This window comes from Typopeltis vanoorti, chromosome 21 (genome assembly GCF_054136105.1).
Source record: "Typopeltis vanoorti isolate ZY-2024b chromosome 21, IOZ_Tvanoo_1.0, whole genome shotgun sequence".
NCBI lineage: Eukaryota > Metazoa > Arthropoda > Arachnida > Uropygi > Thelyphonidae > Typopeltis > Typopeltis vanoorti.
The window spans coordinates 57,627,401-57,643,661 of NC_143569.1; the positions used below are offsets into that span (position 1 = coordinate 57,627,401).

At 35.3% G+C, this 16,261-nt stretch overlaps 1 protein-coding gene across 7 annotated transcripts in view; it reads right to left on the reverse strand.

Annotated features, from left to right (window-relative positions):
• Window positions 1–16,261, reverse strand: part of PGS1 (Phosphatidylglycerophosphate synthase 1) — a 94,494-nt gene that overhangs the window by 7,039 nt on the left and 71,194 nt on the right. For all 7 annotated transcript variants that reach the window (XM_090410917.1, XM_090410915.1, XM_090410912.1 and 4 more), the window contains exon 8: window positions 8,445–8,527. In XM_090410917.1, the coding sequence (XP_090267043.1) occupies window positions 8,445–8,527 (83 nt within the window). The remainder of the gene's footprint in view (window positions 1–8,444; window positions 8,528–16,261) is intronic.

Genomic DNA, 16,261 nt, shown 5'->3' on the forward strand with positions numbered 1-16,261 from the left:
GAAGAATTAATGAAAATATCCAGAGATCTGTCCCTAAATGGCTATCCTAAAAAAAAAAATCATCAACCAGATTCTCTTTAGTGACATACTGCAAAGACAACGAGATGAAACCCAGTACATCAGCTCTATAACAATTCCATTTGTTAGGACCATAATCCAAAAAATTAGCTCGTCTTCTAAAACCATATAATATCAGAGTAACCCTCAAACCTATTGAGACCATTCAAAAGTTTAAGATCACTGAAAGATAGCCATCCTTTCTACAAATGCTCTGGAGCTTATAGCATACCCTGTTCGTGTGGTATTAATTACATCGGACAGACATCTAGAAGTTTTGAAACAAGAAAGAAAGAAAGAACACATAGGCTATGTAAGGATATATCAGGCCTTTCTTCCCACTTTGCCTCTACCAACCATAATATTGAATGGGATATGAGCCATATGCCCTACATAGAAGAGAACTGCCATTCCAGAACATTTAAAGAAGCTGCTACAGTCGCCCGTTCAACAGGTAACTTAAATAAGAATCAAGGCCTAATCTTACCAGATATATGGAAAACTCTAAGCAGATCATTTAACCAAAAAGGAATGAACTTTCATGAAAATTACAATAAATTTCTCAACAAATAAAACGTTGTACGTGCAACACACATATTATATCACGCACAGTGATAACTTTATATAATTTTTAGAATTGTCGGTTAGTTTCCTAGTTTTTGTTACTTTCTATTGCTTACCAGTGTATCCTTTAAAAATGCTGACAGCTATCAGTCAGTGAAACGTCAGATATTAAACTATTATTTACTTGACTAACATACAGAATTAAGTCTTTAATTTAATAGTAGTGGTCAAGAAAAAAAAGGTCATAATGTGTATGTAATATTTCCTTAGTGTTTCCTGTACCTTAAAAAAAAAAAAAAGTTAAGCTATGAGTATTATGTATATATATTTGACCCCACACAAAAGACCTATAGCAGATTAGTGCCATGTTTGGACAAATTTGGTTATCTCTGGTTTCTTTCCAACATATTTATCAACCTTCTAGTTCAGGGGTCGGCAAACTTCTTTGACTGTCGACCTCTTAGAGTTTCTTGACTTTTTATCGACCACCTCTATTTTACTATTACGTAATTTTAATATTACCTAATATGTATGTTGATGAATTTTAGAACATTAACGCTCACTTGTATGTCGATGCGCAAAAATGAGACTGGGTTCGAATACGTGTAAGTATAAGTAAATAAGCAACCGCTTATTTACTTATATTTATGTTGCAATGTCACTCAAATTTATGTTAAATTTGAGTGAAACACTTAAATTTATGTTATAATTATGTTGCAATGTCACTCCTGCCGCGCCGGCCAGGCGGGAACCACCAGATCCATTTATTAGTAAATAGGTCATTTTGGCCTACTTGATTGGCCTCCGTAACTATTTTCATGACCTTGCTCCATCTTACAGGTCCTATTCTTATCACTGTTCCACGATTCACTCTTAATTGTGTTGTCATTCAGGATAGAGGTAATCCAAGTTAACCGAATTAAATATTACCCGTACAATGATGTCTTATATTTTTCTATTGACCCCTGAGGCGACCACTGTTCTAGTTTCATCAAACTTTTAAAATCTAATATGTTACATTCACGCATGCGCACGTCCAAACGAGAATTATCAAATGTAACGGCCTAATAGGTACTAACGTTTCTTTATTCATGTAACTTGGTGCATTTGTATTTACACCAGTACAGTCTTGATAATGCTAGACAGTAGCTAGTGAAACTGGTTGGCAATTTGTATTTTATTCATTAAATCATATGGTGTCTTATTAATAAAGTTTTCAGTTTTTATGTTACATTCACTTATCTTAGACTTGTAATACAAAAGAAGCATTGTTTAATTAAATAACTATGCAAATAGAATTATTTAAAATGATTCCATAAGAAATGTTATTTTTCTCTCACATTCATACCAATTTAATTTTTGGAATATAAAAATAACAAAAGGGGTGCTTAAGGGTCAAAGCTGTATAACTGAGAGGAAACCTCTACATAGCCTTTAAAGGAATGCGGAGAACCAACCAGGGCTTCTGACCTAATGTCCAATCCTCACCTTCTCGTGGTGCACCTTGTTGGGTATCTACTTGGATACTGAACGAACGAGGATGGGCTGGCAATTTGGAATTTAGCTGACCAAATTGTATTCTTATTGGTTAAACCAAAATAAAAAATGATGGTACAACATGACAAAATTTCATGCCAGCTGGGGCGTCGCCCGGTTAAACAAGGTCCCCATTGTTTTCACCAGGGTGAACAGCGAAAAGTCAGCTACTGGAACAAATCTGAAAAAACACCCTAACTCAACATCACCAGAGTTAAAGATCGGTACTATCAACGTAAGAAGCCTGAATAGCAAAGAAATGGAGCTAGCTGAGGAATTAGATAAGTACCAGATCGACATAATAGGGGTGACTGAAACAAAAAAGACAAAAACTGTTGAGATCTTTCTGAGCAATAAATACAAAATGTTATATTCAGGCAATGACAATCGAGGAAAAGAAGGAGTAGCCATAGTATTCAACACAAAATACAAGGCTAATCTTGAATGGCAGTCAGTCTCAAGTAGAGTAATTTGGGCAAATATAAGAATGGGGAACTGGACAATGAGACTTATTTGTGCCTATGGTCCCACAGAAGGCTCTACTAAGGTAGAAGTGGAGGAATTTTTTGAGGCTTTAGAGAAAGTAACTGACACAATGAAAAAGGAAAAGTTGATCCTTGTTGGGGATCTAAATAGAGTAGGAAGTGATTGTCAGACATACAAAAATGTTTTGGGAAAATCTGGAGAAAAGAGCAAAGCTAATAATAATTGCAAATATCTGTTGGTTTTCTGCTCAGGACATGGACTGGTTATTATCAGTTTAAAATCAGAACTCCCTGGTGGACACAGGAAGTTAAAGAGGCAGTGAAGGAAAAGAAGAAAGCATATCAAAAGTTCCTGGCAAATAAGTCAGCTTGTGCTCTTAGAGAACACAGAGAGAAATGTAAGAAAGCTAAACACTGTGTAAAACTAGCTAAACAAAAGTCATGGGAGGACTTTGGCAAGAACATAGAAAATAAATATCAAGAAGGTGGCAAAATATTTTGGAGGTTATTGAAGAAGCTTAGAAATGGAGGAAAGGTAACTGTAAAAGGAGTTAGAGATGATAAAGGTGACATGAAAAATGGAGAAAAAGATATCCTTGAAGTATGGAGTAATTACTTCGAGAAATTGCTAAATGAAACAAGCAATGATAGCACAGTGGTAAAACACACTCAACAGGCATACAGTCAGGAATACATATCCATACTTGAAGTAGAAAAAGCATTCGAAGGCTTGAAATGTGGAAAGGCAGCAGGAGTAGATGATATTTGACCAGAAATGCTGAAGTATGGTGGTATAAGAGTCTTAAAGTGGCTGTACTGCATAGTTCAGAAAGCCTGGACAGAGGGACGAATTCCCGATGATTGGAGTAGAGCTCTCATAGTACCCATATATAAAAAGGGAAATAAAACTGAATGTGAGAATAACAGAGGTATTTCCCTACTGGGTGTTCCTGGCAAGATCTATGCAAGTATACTTCAGAAACGGTTGAGAAGAATTGTGGAAGAAAAGCTTGGTGAAGAACAAGCTGGATTCAGGCCAAATAGAGGCTGTTCAGGATCAGATCTTCACTTTACGACAAATAGTCGAGAAAGCATGGGAATATAATAAAGATCTGTATTTAAGTTTTGTCGATTTGGAAAAGGCATATGACAGGTGCCAAGAGAGAAGCTATTCAATACGCTACAGTTATATGATGTCAATGGGGCATTATATCAAGCAATACTTAGTCTTTATTTGAGTTGTAAGTCAGCAGTTAGAATTGAAGGAAGTACAGGAAGATGGTTTAATGTTAAATCTGGTGTGGGACAAGGATGTACATTATCCCCTCTTATTCATTATCTATATCCATCACATTATGAAAGAAAGTGGTATTAAACATGATATCAAAATTGGAGATGTTAATGTAAGCTCTGCTTTATGCAGATGACGTTATACTTCTAAATAAATCCGCTACAAGTCTGCAAGATTCTCTGACTAAATTGAATAACTGTTGTAATAAATATGGTATGAAGGTCAGCAATAAAAAGAGGCAGAATCATTGAAAATGTCAACCGTGTTGTGTATGGAGAACCTGTGGAACAAGCAAAACATTTCAGCTACTTAGGCACGATTTTTACTGAAGATGGTAAATTAAATATAGAAATAGATGACAGAATCAGCAAAGCTGGTATGATGGGAAGTCAATTGAATAAATCCATATGGAATAGGAGAGAAATTAGTTGGAACACTAAATTAGCTGTATACAAGACAGTGTTCAAACCAGTTTTAACTTATGGATCTGAGAGCAGGGTCAGAAGTAAAACACTTCACCAAAGACTAGAGACCGCAGATATGAGAGTCCTGAGAAAGATTATAGGCATGAACAGATGGCATCAATGGCAATATCATATTAAAAACGAGGATATTAAGAAAGAACTTGACATTGTCAGCATCCAGGAATGCGTTAGCAGAGCTAATCTTAGGTGGTATGGTCACTTAAACGGAATGGGTGAAGAGAGATTAGTTCAAAACAAGTGTTCTCTGCCAGGTTGGCAGCAAAACGACCCAGAGGAAGACCAAGATATAGGTGGATTGATACGGTACAAAGTGCCTCAGACGATAGAAATATAAGATCTGATAATGTTGGAGTCTTGACAAGTAACAGACTGATTTGGAGGAAAATTGTAGATAGGAAGTTAGTAATGATGTAATTTTTTTTTTATGTAGTACTATCATATCCTGTACACCCCTTGACGGTACATGGCAGGAATTTGATGATGATGAAAAATAACAAAAATAGTTTCCCTACTTATCCTCTAGGATAACAGCTATACCTTTTCATTACAATTGGTTCTAAATTAAGACTCACTTCATTCTGATTCAAAGTTAACACCCTTTTTGCAGATAAAAGAATCTTGTAACTTATTTTAATGTTTAGTATTACAACACAAAACAAAACTGGATTATAAAAGGATGTTTATTAAACTGGTTTATATTTCACTGTATTTCAAACTAGCATCTTCAGAGCAAAACAACATGTTAGTTTACATGCAACAATGAGTAAGGTTTTTATTTATTTAATATTCGATCCACATACAAAAGATCACAAGACCTATGAGCAGATTAGTGTCGTGTGGGAGCAAAAGGATGAAGACAGGAGGAACCTGTTCATTTTCCTGGAATGCGAAAGTTGTATTCTTTGGGGAAGGCAGAGTGTGTGTGGGGTGGGGGGGCTGTTCCAAAGAAGAGCAGAAGTAGATGGAATGAAAGAGAAGAAGGCAACGAAGTTGGTTCAGTGAGTTTTAAGATAAACTGTAAAAGGTTGTTGATTAGCAGTTTCTCTTGTTGTAATGATTTTAGAGGAAAGTGAATGAATAATAGTAGCTAATTCAGCTAGCACTGTCCATTGAAAGTATTTGTAAAAGAGGCACAAAGCAGAAACTAAATGTCTGTGAGAGAAAGATTGTTAATTAGACAGTTTTCCTTCTTCTGGATAGAATGAAGCAATCTTAGAGGGGGATTTGTATATAGTTAGAATCAGTGAAGTGTCTTGTACAAAAAAAATTATGCCAAGTTTTTTTAGCATCTGCAGAAGCTATAGTTGAAATATGTTTGTGCCAGAAAGGTCACAGGTGTAAGTCAGTCCAAGTAGGGAATGTTTGGATATCTAAGTATTGCTGAATGTAAGGGATGCGAGTATTGAAGTCTAGAAGGTTGTCCTTGCCCCATTGGGATATAGCTAGGAGATCGGAGTTCAGCCTACTGGTTATGGTGAATCTTGAGGATTCTAATACTTGAGCACTACAAGGTTTGTCAAATGAAAAGGAGGAATGGAGTGTACTCAAAGCTATGGATAAGACTGGAAGTCATTTATATATACAAGAGGAAGAGAGCAGGTGAAAGAACATAGTCCTAGGTACTCCTGGGGAAATCTGAGGAGAGGAAACAGTCCACTATGAAATGCAGTGAGAAAGTTAGCAATCCAGGTACAGAGTGTAGACGACAATCATAGGATGGCAATCTGCTAGGTAGACCCCTGTGCCAAACCCGATTAAATGCCTTTGAAATATCAAGGACAGCCACATTGAGTTTCTTCAAATTTTTCCATGGCTTAAGTCCAGAGGCAGGTGATTTAAGTTAGCAGATTCAAGAGTTGGTTGTTGATGACTTCCATAATTTTAGAAAAAATGGAAGCGAGAGCAACTGGTCAGTAATTCACTGGTTGACTTTTATCACCTTTCTTTTGGATGGGCTGGATGTGGGCCTGTTTCCATGTTGGATAGATTGAAGAGGCGATATAGAATAGGTGTTGGAGTATAAGTTTTAACACAATGGGTGAGAGACCAACAGGACCAGATGCCTTGTTTGTGTTCAGTTATTAAGGATTCTTCAGATTTCTTTCTATAGAAGACTATGGGCAACATAAAGAGAGCAGTTTTTGGTGGAGTGGAGAGAAATTTGCCCAGGTCAACTATGCAGGAATTTGAAGGGAAAAGTGATGCCAGTAAGTTGGCCTTGTCTTTAGGTGAGGTGCCATCTGAATGTGAGTGATGAAAACCTTGGTGGGCAAAAGTTGCACCCAATGGCTTTGGCAAGAGACCAGAAGGAGTGATTGCCATCTGGGCAGGATGCAAGTTTGCAGCATTTGGCCCTTTCAAAGTCTGATATGGATTTGGCAATAATTCTTTTACAGCTGTTGCAAGCTGCAGCGTTTTCGTGAGCAGCTAGTTTAGGTTTTGAGCCATTCGTAATATGCAGAGTTTTTCTCCTTTTACTGCATTGCCACACTTCACTTTTGGAGAACCAAGGCTTCAAATGGTGGCTGTGAATTAATAGACAAAGGCCTTCATTCCTGTGAGGATGGTTTCTGTTATTCGGTCTGAGCAGGTGTTTTGGTCAGAAGAGCTGAAGCAGTATTCAAACCATCTAAATAGAAGTCACAGAGATTATGCCATTTGGCATTCTTGTTAATGCCAAAGAATGTGAAACTGAGAACTAGTGGATGAAGGCTGTTCTGTGGGAAAAGCGACTTGTATGAGGTTGCGATCTGAGTTACCAAGAGGAGAAATGACATCTACAGTATACTTGGAAGGGGAGCTTGTTAGGAAAAGGTTAAGTGTATTGGCAAATTGGAGGGGGTTGTCAGGTATATCTGGTGGGCAGATTGATGATCTATGATAGGTCGTTGCTAATGGCAAACACATCAGCATCCCTGTCTGCTTGATTGGTAAAACTGGAGAAGGAAAGACAATATGAGTTGGTGACAACAAAGTCCCCAATGATCTTACTATTAGGGTATTTCAATTGTTGAAGGTAGAGCTTGAGAGAGAGTTGAAGAGGTCAGAGTGGTTAATGGAATTTGGAGTGTGATAGAGAGAGCATACAAAAATTGCAGGTTGGTTTGGTTTGAGTTGGGGAGGGGTCGAGGTTATGCAATCCCTGGCATGCTATGTCAGTTCTGATTAATGCACACATGCCACCCTTGTGGTGGAAAGAACTGTAATATGTAGTGAGGTAACAGTGGTTGTTGAAGTTCTGATAATAGTAATTCTGGTTTAGATGACTGTAGGTGGTGGTGCACATAATTTATATTGCTATGTAGGCCACAGATGTTTTCACTCTATCAAAGTAAAATAATGATGGCAGGATTGTCCCAAGCAGAGTTAGACAAGAACTTCAGAGCACAAAATGGGCCCACAACAGATGGCCCTGAATACAGAATGTTGACTACGTTTCGTTTGTAAACTATATCAAAATATGAACTAAATTCATCAAAAGATTCATTTATTTCATCATCATAAATAAAATTTTATAATTTTTTGTCAATCTTTGAAGTGTTTAATCAGATAACATAATAAGCCAAATATATAAACACTTGGCAATGAAATACATGTATTTTTCAAAAATTAAATTATACAAAAAAAAAAAAAAATGCATTAGTAAAATGCATGGAGATAAAGTGATTCAAGAATTAGATTAAGTTGGCAAAGTTATTGATCACTAAAATCCACAGATACTACAATACATAAAGCCTCCAAGAATGCAGTCCAACAAACTTATTATTAGGATATGCTGAATTTAGTAGCTGTCTTACTAGTTAGGAATACTATTATTATAATGCAAGCCCAATGCAGGATCCCAAAAGGCTTATACTACACTTAAGTTATGATAACAGCTAGCAGAAGTAAATCTCAGTTCTTAAGCAAACAAAAAAAAAAAATAACATACATATAAATAAATATTAATTATATTTTACATCGATTATTTAAGATGTTTAGTAACATAAAACTGACTAATATTAATAACTTAAAATGATTACTTACAATATGTAGCTGCTTTCTGAGTTCCATATTATCTGTATAAATAGCCACTTGAGCTTCTAAGTCCTTATATGCAGATCGATAACCTGAGTTTAAAAAAGTTTCATATCAACAATTAGAATGAATGATATAATCACGTAATCACAAGAAAGATATTTATTTAACCAAATATTTCGGTCTGGAAATAGCAGACCATCGTCGGTGGTATTACAAGAACAGTTTAAAAAAAAAATATACAAGCTAGAATACTAACAATAGATCTTTGAAATTAGAACATGTCGCGTGATGTTATATCACTAAGTATGAAACGAAATATTTTGAAGTAGAAACATGATTGAATTTGCTATAAAAAAAAAAAAAAAAAAAAAAAAAAAAAAAAAAAATTAATGAGTAATCTTGATTAGGCTTTCCCAGATTTTTGATATAGATATGCAGTCATTACGATTCAGGTTGGGATGATGGAGCAAGGCCTCCACGCTTTCCTTGAACAAACGTTCGAACCTATAACGGGATCTATGTAAGAGGCGAGTTTTGGACCAAAGGATGCTGTGGTCAGTTTCAATCCCGTGTTGAGCCAAACCAGACTTTTCAGGTTTATTGTGAAGAATGGATGATTGATGTTCTTGGATTCTTTTTTCAAGAGAACGTCCAGTCTGTCCAAAGTAAGAGAGATCACAGTTGCAAGGAATTTGATAAACTCCAGGAAGAGATAAAGTTGAGCGTTTGTCTTTAGGAGAAGGAAAATGAGAAGACAATTTGTTAATAGGAGAATACGTAGCTGTTAAATCATATTTCTTCAAAATTCTTGCGATAGGTTCTGAAATACCGGAGATATAAGGAATAGGTACTCGACGTATTGAATCTTTGTTGTTTTGTGGAGGATTATAAGATGTAAGAAGACGTTGAATACTTTTTTCAGAAAAGCCATTGAGTTTCATGTGTTGCTGGATAGTAGAAAGTTCTTTCTGTAGATAATCAAAAGTAGAACAATTAGTTTTGGCTCTTTTGATGAGACATTTTATAATTCCTGTTTTTTGACATGGATGATGGGCTGATTCTTTCAGAATATAACGACCTGTGAATGTTGGTTTCCTGTATACTGTAGTTGTAAGAATATTTGAAGATGATCGGATGAGGAGAACGTCTAAAAAAGATAACTGGTTGTTTTCTTCTAATTCCATAGTAAACTTTATGCGATGATGTAAGGAATTAATACTGTTTAAAAAGGAAGATAAAGTGTTTTTACTGTGAGGCCAAATAGCAAATATGTCATCTATATATCTTACCCAAAAAGATGGTAGAGGGAAACTAGATGTGAAGAGGACTTTTTCTAAATGTTCTAAATAAAAGTTGGCTAAAGCTGGAGAAAGAGGACTTCCCATGGCTGTTCCTTCTACTTGGCTATAAAATTTGTTTTGACATATGAAATAACCAGAATGTATAACGAAATCGAATAGTTTTATAATATCTTGAGGAAAGATGTCAGCAAGTAGTTTTAAAGTTTCCTTAAGAGGTACATTGGTGTATAAAGATTCTATATCAAAACTAACCATAAGATCTGTAGGTTGTAAGGAGACATCTTTTAATTTTTCTAAGAAATCTGAGGAGTTTTTTAAAAAAGAACTCGAGTTGCCAATGTAAGATTTCAGTAATTTAGCTAGATATTTGGCTATACGGTAAGTAGGAGAATCAATGCAATCTACTATTGGACGAAGAGGATAGTCAATCTTATGGATTTTTGGAAGGCCATAAAATCTAGGAGGTCTTGCAAAATGAGTTTTAAGTCTTTCAATTGTGTCTTTATCCAAACTGATGACTTCATCAAGGAGAGAATTTAATTTCTTTAGTTGTCTGTTGGTTGGATTATAATCAATTTCTTGATATGTGGAGCGATCTCGAAGCAAAAGAGAAAGTTTTCTTCTGTAATTTACTGAGTCCATAACTACTGTTGCTTTTCCATTGTCAGCTTTAGTGATAATGAGGTGATTATTTTTTCTCAAGGACTGTAAAGATTTCATTTCAGAAGGAGGAAGTTTAGCCTTAAGTAGAGAAGAAGCGACTTCTAGGCGAAGAGCATTAGCTTTATCGCTGGTTAGATGATTAAGATTCCTTTCAATGTTAACTAGGAAATCTAGATATGGTATTTTATTTGGAACAATAGAAAAATCATGTCCTTTTGAAAGGATGAGGGTTTCGCTTTTAGTCAAAGGACGTCCGGATATATTTACAATCCAATTATCTGGAGTTATGAATGGCTTGGATTGTTTAGACGAAAGAGCCTCATATTTACGGTTAAGATGTTGACTTAGTTTATTATAAGCACGTTGAGTAGAACGTTTAGCTACATTTAGAACTATGTGAGAAAGATGTGGATCCAAATTTGTGGATATATAGGTGCGTAAATCAGAAGTCTGATGACTGTGAATAGCAAGATCACGTTTAGCAGCTTTAAGTTGATTACGGATTAGAGATAAACTTGTGTTCCGGTAAATATTATGAGCTCCAGGAGATTTTATTGTTTCTTTAATCTTAGCGAAATTGGGAATAATCTTGTTGTCGCGGCACTTTTTTAAGAAATTAATCTTTGCTCGTAACCTACCTTGTATAACTGAAAGTTTTCCTAATTTACCAGTTATTTTGGTAGCATTTTCCCCGTGAAGGATAAGAATTTGTTGTTTTAAGGATACTTGCGACATAAGACTGAATGATATAATCACGTAATCACAAGAAAGATATTTATTTAACCAAATATTTCGGTCTGGAAATAGCAGACCATCGTCGGTGGTATTACAAGAACAGTTTAAAAAAAAAATATACAAGCTAGAATACTAACAATAGATCGTTGAAATTAGAACATGTCGCGTGATGTTATATCACTAAGTATGAAACGAAATATTTTGAAGTAGAAACATGATTGAATTTGCTATATAAAAAAAAAAAAAAAAAAAAAAAAAAATTAATGAGTAATCTTGATTAGGCTTTCCCAGATTTTTGATATAGATATGCAGTCATTACGATTCAGGTTGGGATGATGGAGCAAGGCCTCCACGCTTTCCTTGAACAAACGTTCGAACCTATAACGGGATCTATGTAAGAGGCGAGTTTTGGACCAAAGGATGCTGTGGTCTCCTTCTAACATATCTCCTGAAATGAAATCTTTACAGTCCTTGAGGAAAAAATAATCACCTCATTATCACTAAAGCTGACAAGGGAAAAGCAACAGTAGTTATGGACTCAGTAAATTACAGAAGAAAACTTTCTCTTTTGCTTCGAGATCGCTCCACATATCAAGAAATTGATTATAATCCAACCAACAGACAACTAAAGAAATTAAATTCTCTCCTTGATGAAGTCATCAGTTTGGATAAAGACACAATTGAAAGACTTAAAACTCATTTTGCAAGACCTCCTAGATTTTATGGCCTTCCAAAAATCCATAAGATTGACTATCCTCTTCGTCCAATAGTAGATTGCATTGATTCTCCTACTTACCGTATAGCCAAATATCTAGCTAAATTACTGAAATCTTACATTGGCAACTCGAGTTCTTTTTTAAAAAACTCCTCAGATTTCTTAGAAAAATTAAAAGATGTCTCCTTACAACCTACAGATCTTATGGTTAGTTTTGATATAGAATCTTTATACACCAATGTACCTCTTAAGGAAACTTTAAAACTACTTGCTGACATCTTTCCTCAAGATATTATAAAACTATTCGATTTCGTTATACATTCTGGTTATTTCATATGTCAAAACAAATTTTATAGCCAAGTAGAAGGAACAGCCATGGGAAGTCCTCTTTCTCCAGCTTTAGCCAACTTTTATTTAGAACATTTAGAAAAAGTCCTCTTCACATCTAGTTTCCCTCTACCATCTTTTTGGGTAAGATATATAGATGACATATTTGCTATTTGGCCTCACAGTAAAAACACTTTATCTTCCTTTTTAAACAGTATTAATTCCTTACATCATCGCATAAAGTTTACTATGGAATTAGAAGAAAACAACCAGTTATCTTTTTTAGACGTTCTCCTCATCCGATCATCTTCAAATATTCTTACAACTACAGTATACAGGAAACCAACATTCACAGGTCGTTATATTCTGAAAGAATCAGCCCATCATCCATGTCAAAAAACAGGAATTATAAAATGTCTCATCAAAAGAGCCAAAACTAATTGTTCTACTTTTGATTATCTACAGAAAGAACTTTCTACTATCCAGCAACACATGAAACTCAATGGCTTTTCTGAAAAAAGTATTCAACGTCTTCTTACATCTTATAATCCTCCACAAAACAACAAAGATTCAATACGTCGAGTACCTATTCCTTATATCTCCGGTATTTCAGAACCTATCGCAAGAATTTTGAAGAAATATGATTTAACAGCTACGTATTCTCCTATTAACAAATTGTCTTCTCATTTTCCTTCTCCTAAAGACAAACGCTCAACTTTATCTCTTCCTGGAGTTTATCAAATTCCTTGCAACTGTGATCTCTCTTACTTTGGACAGACTGGACGTTCTCTTGAAAAAAGAATCCAAGAACATCAATCATCCATTCTTCACAATAAACCTGAAAAGTCTGGTTTGGCTCAACACGGGATTGAAACTGACCACAGCATCCTTTGGTCCAAAACTCGCCTCTTACATAGATCCCGTTATAGGTTCGAACGTTTGTTCAAGGAAAGCGTGGAGGCCTTGCTCCATCATCCCAACCTGAATCATAATGACTGCATATCTATATCAAAAATCTGGGAAAGCCTAATCAAGATTACTCATTAATTTTTTTTTTTTTTTTTTTTTTTTTTTTTTTTTTTATAGCAAATTCAATCATGTTTCTACTTCAAAATATTTCGTTTCATACTTAGTGATATAACATCACGCGACATGTTCTAATTTCAACGATCTATTGTTAGTATTCTAGCTTGTATATTTTTTTTTAAACTGTTCTTGTAATACCACCGACGATGGTCTGCTATTTCCAGACCGAAATATTTGGTTAAATAAATATCTTTCTTGTGATTACGTGATTATATCATTCAGTCTTATGTCGCAAGTATCCTTAAAACAACAACAATTAGAATAAAATGCAGTTACATCATGTCACATAATCCACTAAATGAAATCTCACTGACAAACACTAATAAGGTACATAAAAACATGTAGCATGTTGGGGAAAAAAATAAACTTTTTTTTTTCAGTTACAATCTTGATCTTCCTACACAGATAACCTTCAGATTTGTAAAGCACACAGCAAAGTATTTGTTAAGTAGTGCTTTGCCTTGATGCTTATGAGCAAGGATCAACAAATTATGCGAAAAATGTACTTGTCTAAAACAAATCAGCTAACGTCTTTTATTCTGTTTTAGTCCTAACTTTTAGAGATTGAACGGGCAGTTCAATCTCCACTGATAGCTGGCCCAAGGCTATCACTAATTTAATTGGCATGCAGTGAAGAAATGGCTAATGAGTGCTGCTATCTCGTGGTCCCTAACATAATATTTTTAATGTCTGAAATAGTGTGGGTTCTATGGTCAATTTTCTTGAGTTTATGGGAGGAAAAAACCTGCTTGCCCATGCCAGAGATCAACTCAGGAACCAGTCAAAAAAAGCTTAGAAAAAATTCTTCTAGTCACCGACTAGAATCAAACTGATGATGCTCTTTATTCAGGTGGCCTAGAATTGAGGAGTGCAAATACCACGTCCACTGAGCTACACAGGCTCTTGTACTTGTCTAAGACCCTTCCCCTCCAACTGTTTTAATGAGTTTTCCAACTAAATTGATAGGAGTTCCATACACCGATCAGTGGTTCTATATCTGTGTTCTTTTAAAGTCAAAAAAGATTTGTAAAAAGTAAATTTTTTATTAAACAACAACAAAAAAAAGATCTGTTTTGTTCAGTCTGAACTACTCATCACCTGCAAAATCTACTTGCCATGAGCAAATGTATTTGTCAAGCCTGCTTATGAGAAATTTGAAAAGCCAGTGATTTCTAGCTTGAAGATACATGTCCTTGGGAAACACTTTTTTTTTCTTTTTCTTATCTAATAGTATAATCTAGTCCAGATTTACCATTTATTCAGATTATTTTACATGGAAATAAATAATATACAGCCAGCCAGGGCTGTTATGAGCCCCTTCTTTCCTCCACTAGCCAATTTCTATATGGAATTTCTAGAAACCAACACAGCTACACTACATAGATGTTTCTGCCATTTTGAACTCATTGTCTAGACACAGTTACATAACCAACATTCACAAATGCATTTCCCCATAGAAAAAGAAACTGTCTGTCCCTTCCTAAAAACTAGTGACATAATTATTAAATAGTTCATTATCATTCTCTGTTTATAGAAAATCTGCACATATGGGAAGGTACTTACATAAGCAAATCACACCACCACTACCACCCATCCCAATAGTATATCATCCTCAAAATACTTAGAGAGCCAGGCAGATAGCTTATATAGACAGCTATTTGTTCCAATGCCACAACCCTAGAAATTAGTTTGATAGGATACCACACGATAGGCTGTTGCATAAACTGGAGGATATGGGATTGGAATATAATCTATTGACTTGGATCAGGGGATGGTTAACAGACAGATATCAAAAAGTGGTATACAGTGGGTGTGAATCTACCAGATTTAAGGTAACCAGTGGTGTACCTCAGGGTTCAGTCCTAGGGCCATTATTGTTCATTCTACACATTAATGACTTCAAGCAGGGTCTATAATCAGATTCGCAATTGTTTGCTGATGATGCGAAGATAGGCAGGACAATCAGGGATGCTACTGATATTCAGCAATTACAAAATGATTTGAATAGACTGGAAATCTGGACAAATGAAAATGGCTCTCAGTTTAATGTTAGTAAGTGTAAAGTTATGCACTTTGGCGTGATTAGAGATCCAGCGGCATATTATATTAGCGGGGTTATGCTGCAAGAAACTGAAGAGGCAAGGGATCTTGGTATATTGGTCGATAAGAATTTAAAGTTCAAAGGTCACATAGCAAAAGTTGCAAATACAACTCAGAGGATAATTTCTATGCTGAAGCGAACCTTGACGTGTAAGGATAAGGAAGTAATATTGCTTCTTCATAAGGCTTTGATAAGACCACACTTGGATTACTGTGCTCAGATTTGGTCTCCCGAGTTTCAAGGGGATAAAGAAGAGTTACAAAGATTATATCCAGATTATGAGGACAGATTGCGAGTATGTGGATTACAGACTGGTTAACAGAAGAAAGAGGGGTGATATGACAGAGGTCTATAAACTTTTGAATGGGTGTTATAGCATTTCAAATGATGAAATTTTTCGTTATATGGAAGGCGGGAAGAGAACAGGGGGGGGCATCCATGGAAGTTAAGGTTGTTCTCAGCCAAGAAAGGGCTCTACATCAGTGATCAGGCACTTAAACATCAAGTTTAATTCACTTCCATTTTCTTGGATTGACAAAAAACTATCAAGAAATTCATCAGTGCTGATTAACACAGCACTCTCAACTTGCTTAACAAATATCAAATCACAATTGATCATAATGACCAGTAATTCAATGAAGATAATCATAAAGTGAACTGATTAATCGTGACTTTTTATCACTAAAGGAGATGATGCAGCTAAAATTAAGGGCTAAAAAGAAACAAAAGGACTGTATCAAATTTGATTTAAATCATATGAATGAAGCATTTAAAGTAGAAGTTGGAAAGAAATTAAAAAGTGTGGATAGGACAGGAAGAAATAAAATATACAGTAACAGAAGAAGCAAAAGAAGAATCTAATTACATCAACAAGAAATAAAGATATTGTGACCAA